Raw genomic sequence first — 15,424 nt, forward strand, 5'->3', positions numbered from 1 at the left:
AAGCCCTTCACAGCCTAGGACCCTTGTACCTACGGGACCGCCTCTCCCGTTATGCCCCACAGAGAGCCTCAAGGTCCATAAACAGCAACACCCTAGTGGTCCCGGGCCCTAAGGAAGTTAGATTGGTCTTAACTAGGGCCCAACTTGGTGGAATGCTCTGTCCCAAGAGACCAGGGCCCTGTGGGACTTGACATCTTTCCGCAGGGCCTGCAAGACAGAGCTGTTCCGCTTGGCCTTTGGTTTGGACTCAGTCTGACCCTTATGTTTCCCTCCCCCTATGGTTTTGATCTATGGCCTACTTTTAAAATGAGGCTGCATTTTAAAATGCATTTTAACCTGTATTTTAAATTGGTGCGTTCCCCCCCCCCATTATGTTTTTACTGTAATTTTACTGGTGTTAGCCGCCCTGAGCCCAGCTCTGGCCGGAGAGGGCAGGGTATAAATAAAATTTATTTTTATTATTTTTATTATTATTAAGGTGCAAGCTCGGAAGGTGATTGCTTTGGGGCATGCACAGAGTGCACACGACGCGCACGGATGGGCAAAATGCTGAACAACAGACCGGCTCCCCCTTGCCCTTTCGGCCCAGGCTCCTGGCACACCCCACAGCCCATTGCCCACCCATATTTACGTCCCCTATATAGGCTCCCCACCAACGCAGAGCTTTTTCCCTTGCAAGACTTGACCTCATGCCACCTGCCACCCTGCAAGGAATATTCCCGGAAAGGTATCGTTTTAGTGGAAACCAGTGCACGTGCTTTGTTACCCTGCGCCTTTCACAAGGCAAATATCTAAACCCGTGCAGAAAGGAAAAGGTCAAATTGCTTTGACCTCTCCGGGGTTTCCTTTCTACGGAACAGCCTTAGGCGAAAGTATAAAGGTAGCAGAATTTCTGAGAGATGCTATGAAACTACCTACGTCGCTATAAACGGAGAGACACTGTTTAACCTTATTGCCTTAGAATATCATTTTATAAGCAGACTCCAGTTTTATGCTTTGACTTATATACTTTTGTACTCTCTGCATGCCAGTTAAGGAGATTGATTGATTGACTGACTGACTGATTGATTACTGGAAATGGTGTGCGCAGATGGGGATGCGTGTCTCCCCCCAACTACAACCTTGTGTCCCCTGATGCTGCTTCGGGTCAAGTCTGGGTCCCTCTAGGTGATGAGGAGCTGCTGGGAGGCTGGGAGGCCGCAGGATTCTTTATGGGCGTCAAAGAGCTCCTTCAGGGCCTCGACGTAGAGAGCGTGGAAGCTGTTCACCTCGTCCTCAGTGGGGCGCGGGCGGAGCGGGACCGGGATAGGCTTCCCCACTGCAGGAAGGAGAAGAAGCATGGGCGGTTGGGGGGGATCTGCTCTAACCATTGTAGCCCCTGCATCTCTCAAGACCTCATCCCCACCTCAGCGGCCTTTGCACCCACCCTGGCTTGGGTTTCAGGGGTGGGTTAAGTGCAGGAACCCAAGGGACCCCCGAGGGTCATCCAGCCCAACCCTCTCCAATGCAGGAATTCGTGATTAGTGGCCAACCAACCTTTGCTTAGAAACCTCCAAGGATGAGGAGAAGGAAGTCGGGGTGTGTGGATGTGTGTGCGCACAGGGCCTTGCAGAGCCAGGCAGAGGCCCGGGCCAGGTAGATAATGCCCCCCCCCCATTTTTTTTACCCTGGGGATAACTGAAGTCTTATAAATAAGTAAAAATATAAATAATTTTCACAAAAGTCATGCTGACAAGTAATTTTATTTCAAGGCTTGAACCTTATCTGCATATAAAGACAAAATGGAAAATATGCATATACAATAGTGCTTTTTAAAAATACGTGGGGAAAAGGATTATTTTAAGTATTTACATTTAAAAATGCTTTCCTAGCGATTGTGAATATGGTGATCGGAGGCCCGGGCCAAGTGGCCCATATGCCCCCCCCCCCGTCTGGGCCTGTGTGTGTGTGTGTGTGCAATCGCAGCTCCCCCCATAGCAAGCCCCATAAAACGAGGCGGCTCGTTTGATTCCTGCCTCGCAGGGGGGTTGGGCTAGATGACCCGCGGGGGTCCCATTCAACTCCACGGGTCTCCCGCTCAGTTGCAGGGGGCTTGGGGCAGGCAGCGGGCGCGAGAGAGGCGCGCCAGAAGGTGCCGCTTTGCCCGAGACTGGAGTTTGCGGCTCTTTGCAAGCAGGTGGGTGTTCGGGGCGGCAGACGGGAGGCTGAGGAAGGGATGGGGAGCCTGGCGGGTCCTTGCCCAGCACCGTGATGGGGGCGGCATGGGGCACGATCCACCAGCAGTAGCTGGAGAAGATGAAGCGGACCTGGCGGCTGCGGACGAAGCTGCTGTCTGTCGCGCAAGCAGAGAGGCGAGTAAGTTCTCCCCGAAGGCGTAAAGGGGCGCCAGGTCAGCCCTGCGCGGAGGGAGAGGGAGAGGGAAACAGCGTCGCATATCGCAAGTGAAAATGTTGTCCTGCCTGGAGCTGGGGGGGCTGCCTCTGCCGCCTCCCTCCCTGACCAGCCTCCTGGGGTGGGGGGAGTCGGGGGGGCAGCAGGGTCTTTGCAACGGGGCTTCAGCCAAGAGCTGCACCTGCAGGTGTGTCCAGCACAAGTGACCTCTGACCTGCGCCCCAAAGCCCAGCTGCTCCCCTTCAGCCCATCCCTCCTCGGGAGGGAAGCAGCAGTTGGGGTGGGAGAAGGAAAAGGGAGAAATTGATAATAATAATAATAATAATAATAATAATAATAATAATAATAATAATGTATTATTTATACCCCGCCCACCTGGCTGGGTTTCCCCAGCCACTCTGGACGGCTTCCAACAGAATATTAAAATACAATAACATATTAAACATTAAAAGCTTCCCTGAACAAACTGTTGTCCTGCCAGCGGCTCCAGCGCAGGTGTCTCCCTCTGCCGCCTGCACTTTGGTCCCCAGGTGAGTCTGCGATAAGGAGGCTGCTCTCAGGCGGGTGAGGCAAGGGGTACCTGGCTGAGCTCTCCTCCTCCGGAAGGAGACAAGGAGTGTCATTTCATTCCGCGTCTTTTTTCACCCTGGGTCTCCTCCGGGGAGCTTAAGAAGGTCGAGGTTAGCATCTCCCAAACTGGATTCCACAAACACACCCCGCGTGCCCCCTGCGCTGCCCTACAGAATAGCATCTTTCATTAAGTCGGAGTGTGGGGCCCACTAAGGAAGACAGAAATGAATTGCACGCCTATTCGAAACCCCGCTATGACCATTCCTGCTGGCTGAGTTTGTGCCCAGTGTCCCCATGGAAGCTCAGGGTTTGGGCCCAGGTCAACCTCCCCTCTTGTGCTGACCCCATTGCCCTCTGCCAGCCTTGCCCCAGGCTTTGTGGCTACCACAGTTCCTGTTCCCAGTGCCAGTCCAGGGCGCTGATGGGAATTGTAGTCCAAAAATTCCGGAGGGCGCCAGCTTGGGGAACACTGGTCTGTATAACCTGTCAGAGCACATGTCCGGCTTCTCCCTCGCGGGGCGCACTGCAGCCAGGGATACTCAGATTTCAAGTCACCTTGGCAACCAGGAAAGGATGATCGGGCTGAAGAGACAATTTTTGCTTGTATTTATTTCTCTGACCGGCAGGAGGACCTCGGGGGATAACTTGTCCACTGCAACCAGCAATGCCCAGATTTCCATTCCTCGAGGAACCAAAGCTATTCTTCAGCAGGGTGCAAGCTGGGGGTTGCCTCGGGGCATGCACAGAGTGCACACGATGGGTGGGCAAAGGGGGATGCAGAACCGCGGGCCCTCTCTCCCATCCCCCTTTGGCCTGAGACTCCTGGCACCCCCCCGCCCTGCCTCCACCCGAAACGGGCATGTCCTCAGTTGCTCAGGCAGTCAGAGAAGGGTCCTCGAGCCCCTCGGGAAAACAGATCCCCAAGCCCTGCTACCCCTCCCTCTTTTTCCTGGCCCATAAGAACAGGGCGAGGAGACTCTGGAGAGTCCCATGGACTGCAAGAAGATCAAACCTCTCTATTCTGAAGGAAATCAGCCCTGAGTGCTCACTGGAAGGACAGATCCTGAAGCTGAGGCTCCAAGACTTTGGCCACCTCATGAGAAGAGAAGACTCCCTTGAAAAGACCCTGATGCTGGGAAAGATGGAGGGCACAAGGAGAAGGGGACGATGTAGGACGAGATGGTGGGACAGTGTTGTCGAAGCCACCAGCATGAGGGAGGCAGTGGAAGACAGGCGTGCCTGGCGTGCTCTGGTCCAGGGGGTCACGAAGAGGCCGACACGACTAAACGACTCAACAACAACAAGAAGAGCAGGGCCCCGTTTTCAAAGTAAGAGCTGGGCCTGCATGTCCGATTGATCTTTTCTCTTGCAGGCAGGCAAGCTCCTGGCCCATCACCCGGAGGGCATGTGGGCAGCACCCTCAAGCCAGCACCACGGCCTGCTTCTCTGGCTGCCGCGCTCTGCAAACCTCGTCTTAATAACGCACGTGTGAATGAGACAACCAGCCTTGGGCTCCGCAGGCAGGCACAAAAAGGGGGTTCGGGCACCAAGGACCCAAAATCAAACATCAGGCACGGCGCCTTTTATTGGAAACTGTGTGTACAGACAGGGAGGGGGGAAACAAAGACTCCCGCGTGTCTCCACCAACCACAACCTTGTTGCTGCTTCGGGTCGAGGTCGGGTCCCTCTAGGTGATGAGGAGCTGCTGGGAGGCCGGGAGGCCACAGGATTCTTTATGGGCATCGAAGAGCTCCTTCAGGGCCTCAACGTAGAGAGCGTGGAAGCTGTTCACCTCGTCCTCAGTGGGGCGCGGGCGGAGCGGGACCGAGATAGGCTTCCCCACTGCAGGAAGGAGAGGAAGCGTGGATAGTTGGGGGGTCTGCTCTGCCCCTCGCCCCCACCCCATGGCAGCCAGGGCCTCCCCACCCCAGCAGCTTTGCACCCTGGCCTTGGGTTTCAGGGGTGGCTTAAGTGCAGGAATGGAGGGGACCCCAAGGGTCATTTAGCCCAACCCCTTGATTTGTGGCCACCCAACCTCTGCTTAGAAACCTCCAAAGAAGGGGAGAAGAAAGTCTCTCTGTGTGTGTGCGTGCAATCGCAGCTCCCTCCATAGCAAGCCCCATAAAAGGAGCCTGCTCATTTGATTCCTGCGGAGGGGTTGGGCTCGATGACCCTTGGGGGTCCCATTCAACTCCACAGGTCTCCGATTCAGTTCTAGGAGGGGGCGAAAGCACCAGAACCTGCCGCATTGTACGATGCTGGAGAGTTTGTGGCTCTTTGCAAGCAAGTTGGTGAGTCGGGGGTGTTTGTGGGGCAGGAGGCGAAGGCTAAGGAAGGAACGAGGAGCCTTGTGGGTCCTTACCCACCACCGTGAGGGGGGCAGCCACGGGCTGGATCCCCCAGGAGCTGCTGGAGAAGAGGCCCCTCCCGCTGAAGAGACAAGGGGCGAAGCCGATCAGCTGCTTGAAACCGAGCTGGAAGCGGCGAGCGAAGCTGCCCTCGGGGAAGCGGATCTGTCGGTAAATGTCATTCTCCCCGAAGGTGTAAACGGGCACCAGGTCCGCCCTGCGAGGAGGAAGAGGAGGAAGAAGGAATGCCGGGTCAGGGAGAGTCTTTCATCCAACCAAGAACCTCGCGAGGGAGGCTAGGCTGGTGGAAGGCAGGGAGCTTAGCACATGGAATTCACGCCTGTTATACATTAAGAGAAAACTATCTTAAAATGCTGTGCAGGTGGTATTTAATGCCAAATAAACTGGCCAAGATTTATAAAAATGTGTCAAGTAAATGCTAGAAATAGATAGATGGGTTATTCTTCCATATGTGGTGGAGACCTAGGGAAGCGAAAGGCTTTTGGGGAAGATATATAATGAAATGGAGAAAATGTTTAAGTGGTCTATTCCCAAAAGACCAGGAGCTTTTCTTATAGGCTATAAATTAATTAATTTGCGGGGGGGGGGGAGCGAAGGTCCCAGCGAAAGAGGAGTGGCCTTTGAAGGAAATGGACTAGGCAGAAATGGCAAAGCTCACAGCAAAATTAAGAGATCAGAATGATGAACTTTTTACAGAAGGATGGAGGCCGTTTGTGGATTACTTAAAAAACATTACAGTCAAATGAAATCGCGAACAGGATTCGAGATAAAAGCAGCAGAAGAAAAATGACAAAATAATTGTACTAATTTTTTTGTAATAAATAAAGATACAGCACAGTAGAAAAGGTTTGAATAAAAACACGGTGTAGGTGGGAAGTCCACTTATGGAACAGTGGAATTATTTGTTAGGAAGGTTACTGTGAAAATGTATGAAAGAAGGGCAATTGCGAGAACAGAAGGGCAGGGACCTTCTGTTCTCGCAATTGCTCATTGGGGCAAAATCCACCAGGAAGCCCTGCCATGCTCACTAGGCCCGAGATATTGCCGACCTGCACCCAAGACGCCCCCCCGGACCACCCCTTGCCCCCTCGGTGCCCCTACCCGTGTTGCAGCGCCAGGCGCACGAAGCCCTTCCTCCCGTGAAGGCGGACGCGCTGCTCTCCGGGGGCGCTGTCCAGGGACTCGGACGCGCCCCCCACCACGATGGCCACCGCGTGCCCGGGGGGGCCACTCAGGAGGAAGTCCAGGGACCTTTTGTGGACCGGGACACCCCCTGGAAGTGGGAGAAAGCAAAGGTTCCCTGCTTTTCAGAGGACTCTCGCGATTCTCCTCCAACTCTGAAATTCTGCGAGTCTTTTAAAGCTTAAAAGGGTCGCTGGCAAAGGATCAGCGCATCTGGAAGCGGTGGAAGGATGGATGGCAGCTAACAGATTGAGGTTGAATCCTGACCAGACAAAAGTACTGTTTTGGGGAAACAGGGGACGGGCAGGTGTGGGGGATCCCCTGGTCCTGAATGGGGTAACTGTGCCCCTGAAGGACCAGGTGCGCAGCCTAGGAGTCATTCTGGACTCACAGCTGTCCATGGAGGCGCAGGTCAGTTCTGTGTATTATTTGCGCAACCAAACGCCCCATTTCATTTGCACAGGAGCAAAGAATGGCAGGAAAAACAGACATTCTTGCTGGGGAATTCTATTCCCAGGGGCGCTGGAAGGGCATTCCTGAGAGTGGGGTGGTTCCTCCCATTGGATGGGCCAGGCAGGGTTCTCCTTATGGGAGGGGCCACCCCACTTCCCCACCCCCACCCCGACCGATGTCTTGACCCCCTGTGGACTCCCTGCCCCTAATCCCTTCTCCATTCCTCGCCCCGCTGGCCTCACCTAAGCTCATCAGGTAGTCCCGGTAGACGGGTATGCGAAACAGCCCTGCGAGGGCGGCCAGGCTGGGGCGGAGGCCAGGGAAGGCGCGGGGGAAGCCGGTGGCCTCGGTGCAGAAGGCGGAAAAGGCCCCCGCGCAGATGATCCCGTGGGGGTGGGAGCCCAGGACGTAGTTCCGCGTCGGGGGCAGCTCGGCTGTCTTCACCAGCTGCAAGGCAAGAGGGGCGAGGCCTTTGGCATTTGGACCCCCACCCGAATGTCAGTGCGCAGATTCCATGTCCAGCAGCCTTTGACGGCCGCCACCTCCTCCTTCTCCGTGATCTGGTCTCCAGGGGTTCCAGAGACCCTGGGCATCCTTCGGAGGAAGGCAGACCCTCCTTCGCCCTGCCAGCCCCCTCCTCATACCTTGATGGGGAAATAATCCCGGTGGAGCTCCCAGACTCTCCAGCGCCTCATCCAGTCGCTGCGGCGCCCACCTGCGAAGGGAAGGGTTCAGGGAGGGGATGGAGTCAGAGAACTGTGGGGTTGGAAGGGGACCCCCAGGGGTCATCCAGCCCAACCCCCTGCATTGCAGGAATCACAGCTGAGGAATCCCTGGCAGGAGACCACCCAAACTCTGCTTAAAAACCTCCACAGTAGGAGAGCATGTCACCTTCCGAGGGAGTCCGCTCCACTGAGGAACAGCCCTAACCCTCAAAAAGTACTTCCTGATGTGGAGTCGGAATCTCCTTCCTTGCCATGTGGAGTCCTGGGTTCAGATCCTGCCGCAGGAGACCTGCTAGCTCCACCTTCCACGTGACAGCCCTTGGGTGGTCCTGTGGTGCCCTTGAGGGAAGGAGGTCTGGCTGAGGCTGGACCCCCCCGCCCGCCGCAAGACCTTCCTTCCTACCTTCCTACAAAACCCTTGCCATGGTTGTCTGAATGTATGTATTTTATTTTATTTTTAGGAACAGCAATGCAGTTTTAAGGCCTTGGATTTTACGAGTTTGTACACCGCTTGGAATGTAAGTCACGGAGACATTTTTGTATTTCAAATACTTGATATATTATTATTATTATTTATTATTACTATTATTATTATTATGTGTGTTGGAAGCCACCCAGAGTGGCTGGGGCAGCCCAGCCAGATGGGCAGGGTATAAATAAAATTATAATCAATCAATCAATCAATCAATAATAAGGAGCAAGATGCTCCTTGGGGTCCCTTCCAACTCTGATTCTATGTTATATTTTGGGGGGGGGGGTTCTTTTGATTCATGTCAATTACAGGATTTTGTGTGTATTTTTATAGCAAAATTTAATAAATAATGATAAATACATGAATAAATGCGGCTGATTTTTCTGCCCTCCATACACACACAGAGAGAGAAATGAAATGCCTTCTGCCATTGTGTCATTTATTGGAAGCTGTCTTGGAAAATAGACAACAGTAAATAGCAGTGAGGAAAACAGGTTTGGGATGGTCGCACGCTGCCCCAGGGGAAGGTGGTGAGCTGGAGGAGGGGCAGGGCGAGGCAGCAGCTCCAGCTGTGTGGGTCTATGTGTGGGGCTCAGCACCCTTCTCAGACAAGGAGAGGCGCCTTTTACCTGACCTCCGGTAGGGTTGTGGGGAATCGAACTCACCTCTCTCTGGCATATCCCAGTCGTAGATCCACCAGGCGACATACAGGACGCTGATAGACCAGTAGGAGGTGAAGAGCAGGTAGAACAGGAGAATGGAGAAGAAGGCACCTGGGGGGGGGGAGAGGCCAGAGGCAGGTGAGAGGCAGGCTGGCCTCCATGGTTGAAAGCTCCCTGGGTTGTGGGGAGGTGTCTGAATGGGTCCATCTAGGGCAGGCTTCCTCAACCTCGGCCCTCCAGGCCCCACGAGGAGGAGGAGGAGACATAGCTGTCAACGTTTCCCTTTTTTAAAGGGAAATTCCCTTATTCCGAAAAGGATTCCTCGCAAGAAAAGGGGAAAGTTGACAGCTATGGGAGGAGGCCAAGCTGCCCCTCTTCCCTGAGCACCCCCTGCCCCTCCCTCCCACCCACCCAGCTCCCAACTTACCAAAGAAGAGGTAACTGAGGACCCACTGGAAGACGCTAAGAGCCTCCAGGTGCTTCTGCAGAGCCATCTTCTGACCCTGGGTCGCAGGAAGAGATCCTGGGGAGAAAATCCACAAGGGGGGAATTGGGGGGGGGATCTGCAGCAGGACTCTAGCCAGGAGGGGCCCCTGCCTTGGCAGAAGGGAGAGCGTGAAGACGCAGGTGTGTTCAGCACAGGTGGCCTCTGACCTGCATCCCAAAGCCCAGCTGCTTCCCTTCAGCCGTGCCCTCAGGAAGGGGGCAGCATGTGGGGCAGGAGGAGGAGGAGGAAAGAGGCTCACTTGTCCAGGAGAAGACGTTGTCCTATCCGTGGCTGCAATGCACAAGTTTCTCTCTCTGCCACCTGCACTTTGGTCCCCAGGTGAGTTGGCAATAAGGACGCTGCTGTCACCTAGGTGAGGCAATGGGGACCTGGCTGAGCTCTCCTCCGGGCTCCAGGAAACTTAAAAAGTCAAGCCCAGCGGCTCCCAAACTCTGTGTGCCCAGAGGCACCCTCAGATTCATTTATTTTGACCCCCAGCCAGGGCACTAGAGCCAGTCGCTCCATCGCCAGCAACCAGTAGCTGCCTTGCTGGCCCTCGGCTCCTTCCCCTTGGCCCTCGTCCCAGTTCCGCCCTGCCCTCTTGGCCCATGAGACAAAGGTTGGGGTGCCAGGATTGATTGGCCTGCCTGCCCACCTCCCTTCTCCAAGCTCCCTCAGACGGAGACCTTTGCCCATCCACCTTGTGCCTGGCAGCAGCCCCAGTGCCTCTCCAGGGAGGAATTCCCTGCCTCGCCGGGAGATGCTGCCCTGGGGGCTTGGCAGCTGGGCCCTTCTGCATGCCAGGCAGGTGCCCCAACCTGCTACGTCCTTCGGCAGCCATGAGCCCAGGGGGAGGGCTGGCTGGGCAGATTTATAGGCCCCTAGATGACTGTGGGATGTGGGTGGCGCTGTGGGTTAAACCACAGAGCCTAGGGCTTGCCGATCAGAAGGTCGGCGGTTTGAATCCCCGTGACGGGGTGAGCTCCCGTTGCTCAGTCCCTGCTCCTGCCCACCTAGCAGTTCGAAAGCACGTCAAAGTGCAAGTAGATAAATAGGTACTGCTCCGGCAGGAAGGTAAACGGCGTTTCCATGCACTGCTCTGCTTCGTCAGAAGTGGCTTAGTCCTGCTGGCCACATGACCCGGAAGCTGTACGCCGGCTCCCTTGGCCAGCAAAGCGAGATGAGAGCTGCAACCCCAGAGTCGGTCACGACTGGACCTAATGGCCAGGGGTCCCTTGACCTTGACCTAGATGATAGGGGGGCTGGAGAAACTTTGAGGGTCCATTCCCACTCTGCAATTATGTTGTTCTATTATTCGTTCTGTCAGTGCAAGCATTTATGTGTGCCCACCGGAAGAATCTCCCCTCCCCTCCTCCTGCGTGTTATTCTGGGGGTTCCCCTGACATCCTGGAGTGGATTTGGGGGGTCCCATTATGCCAGGAGGAGTCCCTGCACTGGCTTCTGCTGGCACTCCAGATTATAACACCGGTCTTGAAAGACCTACATTGGTCCCAGTACTTTTCCGAGCACAATTCAAAGTGTTGGTGCTGACCTTGAAAGTCCTAAATGGCCTCGGTCCTGTATACCTGAAGGAGCGTCTCCACCCCCATCGTTCAGCCTGGACACTGAGGTCCAGCTCTGAGGGCCTTCTGGCAGTTCCCTCACTGCAAGAAGCCAAGTTACAGGGAACCAGGCAGAGGGCCTTCTCGGTGGTGGCGCCCGCCCTGTGGAACGCCCTCCCAGCAGATGTCAAAGAGAAAAACAACCACCAGACTTTTAGAAGACACCTGAAGGCAGCCCTGTTTAGGGACGCTGTAGTGAAATTAGGAAATTTCAGTAGACAAACTTTGGTCAAGCGGAAGAAAAGCACTGTGGGAAGACCAAAGGCCAAAGGATTTATGTGTCCTTGTTACTTTAAGCTGCAGACTAGCTGCTTCTGGGAGTGTGAATACTTATCCCATGCATCTGCAGGAAGGAAAACTTCTAGCTGATTAGTGGTGATTTAACACCTGGCTACTAAGTGTCCCCTGTGTGAATAAGGGCTATCAATCCTCATTACAGGAGAAGGAGGTTCTGCTGTGTCTCTGAGAAGTTGGGGAGGAACCTTTTGATCCCAAGGTCTTGAGAACAAACGAGCTTCAGCTGCCACAAGCTGAGTTATTACCCAACTAGTTGACCATTGGTAAATTTTGAATTAATCAGGAATTCTGATTGGCCTTAGGGTCTCAAATCCACGTGGGGTTAAAGAATAAAAACCCTAGGAAAGGAGCCTGCAAGTGCGCAGCATATCTGCCCTTCTGTCCCATCATGCTGGCAGTAGACGTGCCAGCCCAGGACTTTTCCAACTGCTCTAACTTTCCTTGTGTTCTCGTTTTTGTAAGTATGTTTAACTAGCGATGCTTTACAATGTTGTTATTTTCTCTGTCTGAAATGCTATAAGAGATGAGCCTACTTTTAAGTATGTTTAATCTTGTTTTTTAAATAAATTTTAAAAAAGAGGATTTCCTATTTGTTCTGTGTGCCTTTCTGGGGGGAGGGGGAAGTCTGAATCCAAGCCTAACCATTGAGCCCCCTACTGAACCTGTGAATTCCTGCCTGTAATTTGCGGAACCTGTTGAATTTCTGCCTGCGTTTTGTGGAAGCGAATTCAGGGTGGAGCAGCCGGTAACTAAGAAGAGCAAACTTCTCCCTTGGGTTAATCTTCTGCTATCCCTTGGTGCAAGGGAATGGTGGCAGCAACTACCCCTTTTGATGTGTTTGTCCTGAAAAAAGTGGCACCACCTTCCCTCTTTTAGCCTGGTCCCGCTGGACTGTAGGATGGGTGAGGAAGGGGCATGTGTCCGCAACATTACTACAGACGCTTTTAATGTTTAATGGGTTATTGTATTTTAATATTCTGTTGGAAGCCGCCCAGTGGCTGGGGAAAACCAGCCAGATGGGCAGGGTATAAATTATTATTATTATTATTATTATTATTATTATTATTATTATTATTATTATTTTATTATTACAGAGGTACCTCGGGTTGCATACGCTTCAGGTTGCATACGCTTCAGGTTACAGACTCCGCTAACCCAGAAATAGTGCTTCAGGTTAAGAACTTTGCTTCAGGATGAGAACAGAAATCGTGCTCCGGCGGCGGCCAGGCGGCAGCAGGAGGCCCCATTAGCTAAAGTGGTGCTTCAGGTTAAGAACAGTTTCAGGTTAAGAATGGACCTCCGGAACGAATTATGTTCTTAACCTGAGGTGCCATATTATTATTATTATTATTATTATTATTATTATTATTATTATTATTATCATCATCCAGGTTGGCACCTGTCTGTCTCGGGAGACAATAGAGGAGGGCGCCTTTGAGGGCTAGGTCAAACTCTTGGAAGTTCACAGCGCCTGCTGGGGCTTTAGAGACCGATGCAGGAGAGAGATGTTTTGTTTCAGCCGGGGCAGCGGAAGGCGTCTGGTTGTGCTGCTGTGCTTCTTTGCTCTGCTCCCCAAAGCAGTCATTCCTTCTCTGGTCACTGTCTGTCTCCAGGCCCCACAGCTGCCGGCAAGGGATTTGCACCCGGAAGGGTTGAGATGACTGCCACCCATCATGGTCACGTTAACAGGCATCTTTGTAATTCTCAGTTGGCCCCGTTCCATCATCATGATAATGATAAATAAATTAATCTCCTTCCATGCACATGGTTCAAGGAGATGCACAAAATGCAGTAAAATGCAGCTCAGAACCATTTTAAAAACAGATGATTTTTAAAAACACTACAGTGTCGACAGAGCACACTGCGGCAGAGACCATGACGCTCGTTGTAGAGTCATAAAACAGAAGAGTTGGAAGGGACCCGAAGGGTCATCCGGCCCACCCCCTTTGGTTGGCATCTTTCTGCCTGGAGAGACAATGGAGTGTGCTTCCCAGGTGAAATGAAACAACTGTGTTAGTGTAGCAGGAACCCCCCCCCCAATCATTCTGTTTGTATAAACCTCTCTCTCTCTCTCTCTCTCTCTCTCTCTCTCTCTCTCTCTCTCTCTCTCTCTCTCTCACACACACACACACACACACACACACACACACACACACACACACTCTCACACACTACATACGCCACATTTCTGTTATAAATTCATAGAAAATCAACCATACATCGGATTTGCACTGTTCCATTTTTATTTTACTCCATATGACAAGAACTAACAAAGGGGGGTGACTTAGTCCTGGTCAGAACTAACAAAGGGGGGTGGCTTAGTCCTGGTCAGCCATGATCCCTTCACCCTCTCAGCACATCCACAGGAGCCCTGCCCATGCCAACCCTGATGATCCCAGACAGAAGACAATCAAGATCACAAAGAACTTGCATATGGGAGTGGATTCAACATGGACTGAAACAAAGGACAATGATCAGATCTTCCCTCTGGGGGCAGGAAACTGCAAACTCCCCTTTGTCTCCTGGAAGTGACTCATGGGGAGGGGGGAAGGGAGGAACCAGCCAGGTGACAAGACACTCAGGTTACCACCAACTCCTCCCTCATCCCCTCCTTTCTGTAATGTATGCATGATGTTTCTGGGGGTGGGCTTGATCTAGAGGAGGGGAATTTCAAAAGTTTTTATAAGACCTTGCACACTATTCTTCTGGGTCTTTCCTCTCTCCTGCAAGAGAGGGGAATACCCTGTTGCAACAGTTCAATAAAGGCCAAGCCTACAGGCTGCTGTTTTGCTCCAAGTTATCCTGGTTGGTGTCTTTGTTTTGTCCAAGGGAGTCCTCGGATTTTTCCTGTAACATTAGCAACAGCAAATTGGCCTCTCTGGGGCACAAGCCTGAGAAGTGTGACTGGAGATTCAAGACCCCCCTCTCAGCTTTGCTGAAATGCAGTTAATGCAGCTTTGGTGGCACTGTAGCTCTAGGGAAGAAAGAGTGCCTCTGAGCAGGTGAAGAGTCCTCTGAGGAACAGCAGCTGCAGCTGCCTTCCTTTCAAAAGGACCAAGCGCAGCTCCTCCTGATGGGTGAGGAGTCACCAGGGTTTCTGAGGTGGGTGGGGGTGTTCAAAGGTTGCCCCCCCTCCTCCTCCTCCTCCTCCGTCTCCTGCCAGGCAGGGCAGTGAGGTCCAAGCTGACCTGACCCTGGAGGAGCAAAGGTAGAATTTACGCAAACCTTTCTTGGCAAGGACATTGCTTCCTGCCTCAGGGCGGGGCAGCCTCTCCCTATTTGCTCTCCTCTATGCAGCCTGGAAGGGGCTGCACCCAGCCTTGCTCCTTTTAGCCAGTGGAAGGCCCTCCCTCCACATGAAATTGTAAATTTATAGAGTTAGGAGGGAGCCCTAGGGAGATCTAGTCCAACCCCCCTCCCCTCCCCAAACCAGGTGCACATGAACATAAGTTCAACCCCCTATACATAGACAGGTCCATTCACAACATTCTGCCAAAATAAGGCAAGAAACCTCCATTTCCCTTGTAACCTGAAAACTGACCAATCAGGTGCCACTTTGTTTGACAGCCGCCCAATCAGAAACAGCGCTGGCAGCCCCTTAAACTTTAAATCCCCTTAATGGACAATGGCCTTTATAAGAAGAGCTGCGTAAACAGCAGGCAAACGCTGCAGCGCTCTGAAAAACCCTCTGCAAAGAGCGGGTCAACATCTCACCCATCAAACAGCAGGGCTTAAAACGGAACCATGAAATCATAGAACTGTAGATGTGGAGGGGACCACGAGGGTCATCTAGTCCAGTGTTCTTCAACCTTGGCTTCCTAGAAGCAGTTACAGATAGGTAGCCGTGTGGTCTGCCATAGTCAAAACACAAAAAAAATCCTTCCAGTAGCACCTTAAAGACCAACTAAGTTAGTTCTTGGTATGAGCTTTCGTGTGCATGCACACTTCTTCAGATACACTGAAACAGAAGTTTCCAGACCCTTCTATATAGTGAGAAGGTGGGGAGGGGTATTACTGAGAAGGGTGGTGGGAATGGGTGATTGGCAGATAGCTGTGATGAGCCTGTTGACGACTCTTAATGACTGCAATAGGTCTTACAGGAAAAAGCAAGGGGTGAGAAGGTGAAAAATGGCTTTGTCATGTGTAATGAGATAAGAATCCAATGTCTTTGTTCAGACCAGGTCTCTCCATGGT

At 52.7% G+C, this 15,424-nt stretch overlaps 1 protein-coding gene and 1 long non-coding RNA gene across 5 annotated transcripts in view; one reads left to right on the forward strand and one right to left on the reverse strand.

The window, feature by feature from the left end:
* Positions 1-1,104: 1,104 nt before the first annotated feature.
* LOC309355774 (2-acylglycerol O-acyltransferase 3-like) overlaps positions 1,105-15,424 on the reverse strand; it is a 65,741-nt gene continuing 51,421 nt past the window's right edge. The window contains exons 1-8 of one of the 3 annotated variants that reach the window (XM_081886903.1): positions 9,571-10,141; positions 9,252-9,347; positions 8,828-8,935; positions 7,610-7,680; positions 7,208-7,412; positions 6,432-6,603; positions 5,324-5,526; positions 1,105-1,318 (exon numbers count right to left, since the gene is read on the reverse strand). In XM_081886903.1, the coding sequence (XP_081743029.1) occupies positions 1,164-1,318; positions 5,324-5,526; positions 6,432-6,603; positions 7,208-7,412; positions 7,610-7,680; positions 8,828-8,935; positions 9,252-9,318 (981 nt within the window). In that variant the 5' untranslated portion in view covers positions 9,319-9,347; positions 9,571-10,141 and the 3' untranslated portion in view covers positions 1,105-1,163. Of the gene's footprint in view, positions 1,319-4,620; positions 4,804-5,323; positions 5,527-6,431; positions 6,604-7,207; positions 7,413-7,609; positions 7,681-8,827; positions 8,936-9,251; positions 9,348-9,570; positions 10,142-15,424 lie in introns of those variants that run through there. The other 2 variants (XM_081886901.1, XM_081886902.1) reach the window with 2 other exon arrangements.
* Positions 2,757-15,424, forward strand: part of LOC309355904 — an 80,397-nt gene continuing 67,729 nt past the window's right edge. Inside the window, exon 1 of one of the 2 annotated variants that reach the window (XR_014162594.1) lies at positions 2,757-2,921. This is a non-coding gene — a long non-coding RNA (uncharacterized lncRNA). Of the gene's footprint in view, positions 2,922-8,119; positions 8,209-15,424 lie in introns of those variants that run through there. The other variant, XR_014162595.1, reaches the window with a different exon arrangement.

This window comes from Podarcis melisellensis (assembly GCF_964234715.1).
Source record: "Podarcis melisellensis genome assembly, chromosome: 13".
NCBI lineage: Eukaryota > Metazoa > Chordata > Lepidosauria > Squamata > Lacertidae > Podarcis > Podarcis melisellensis.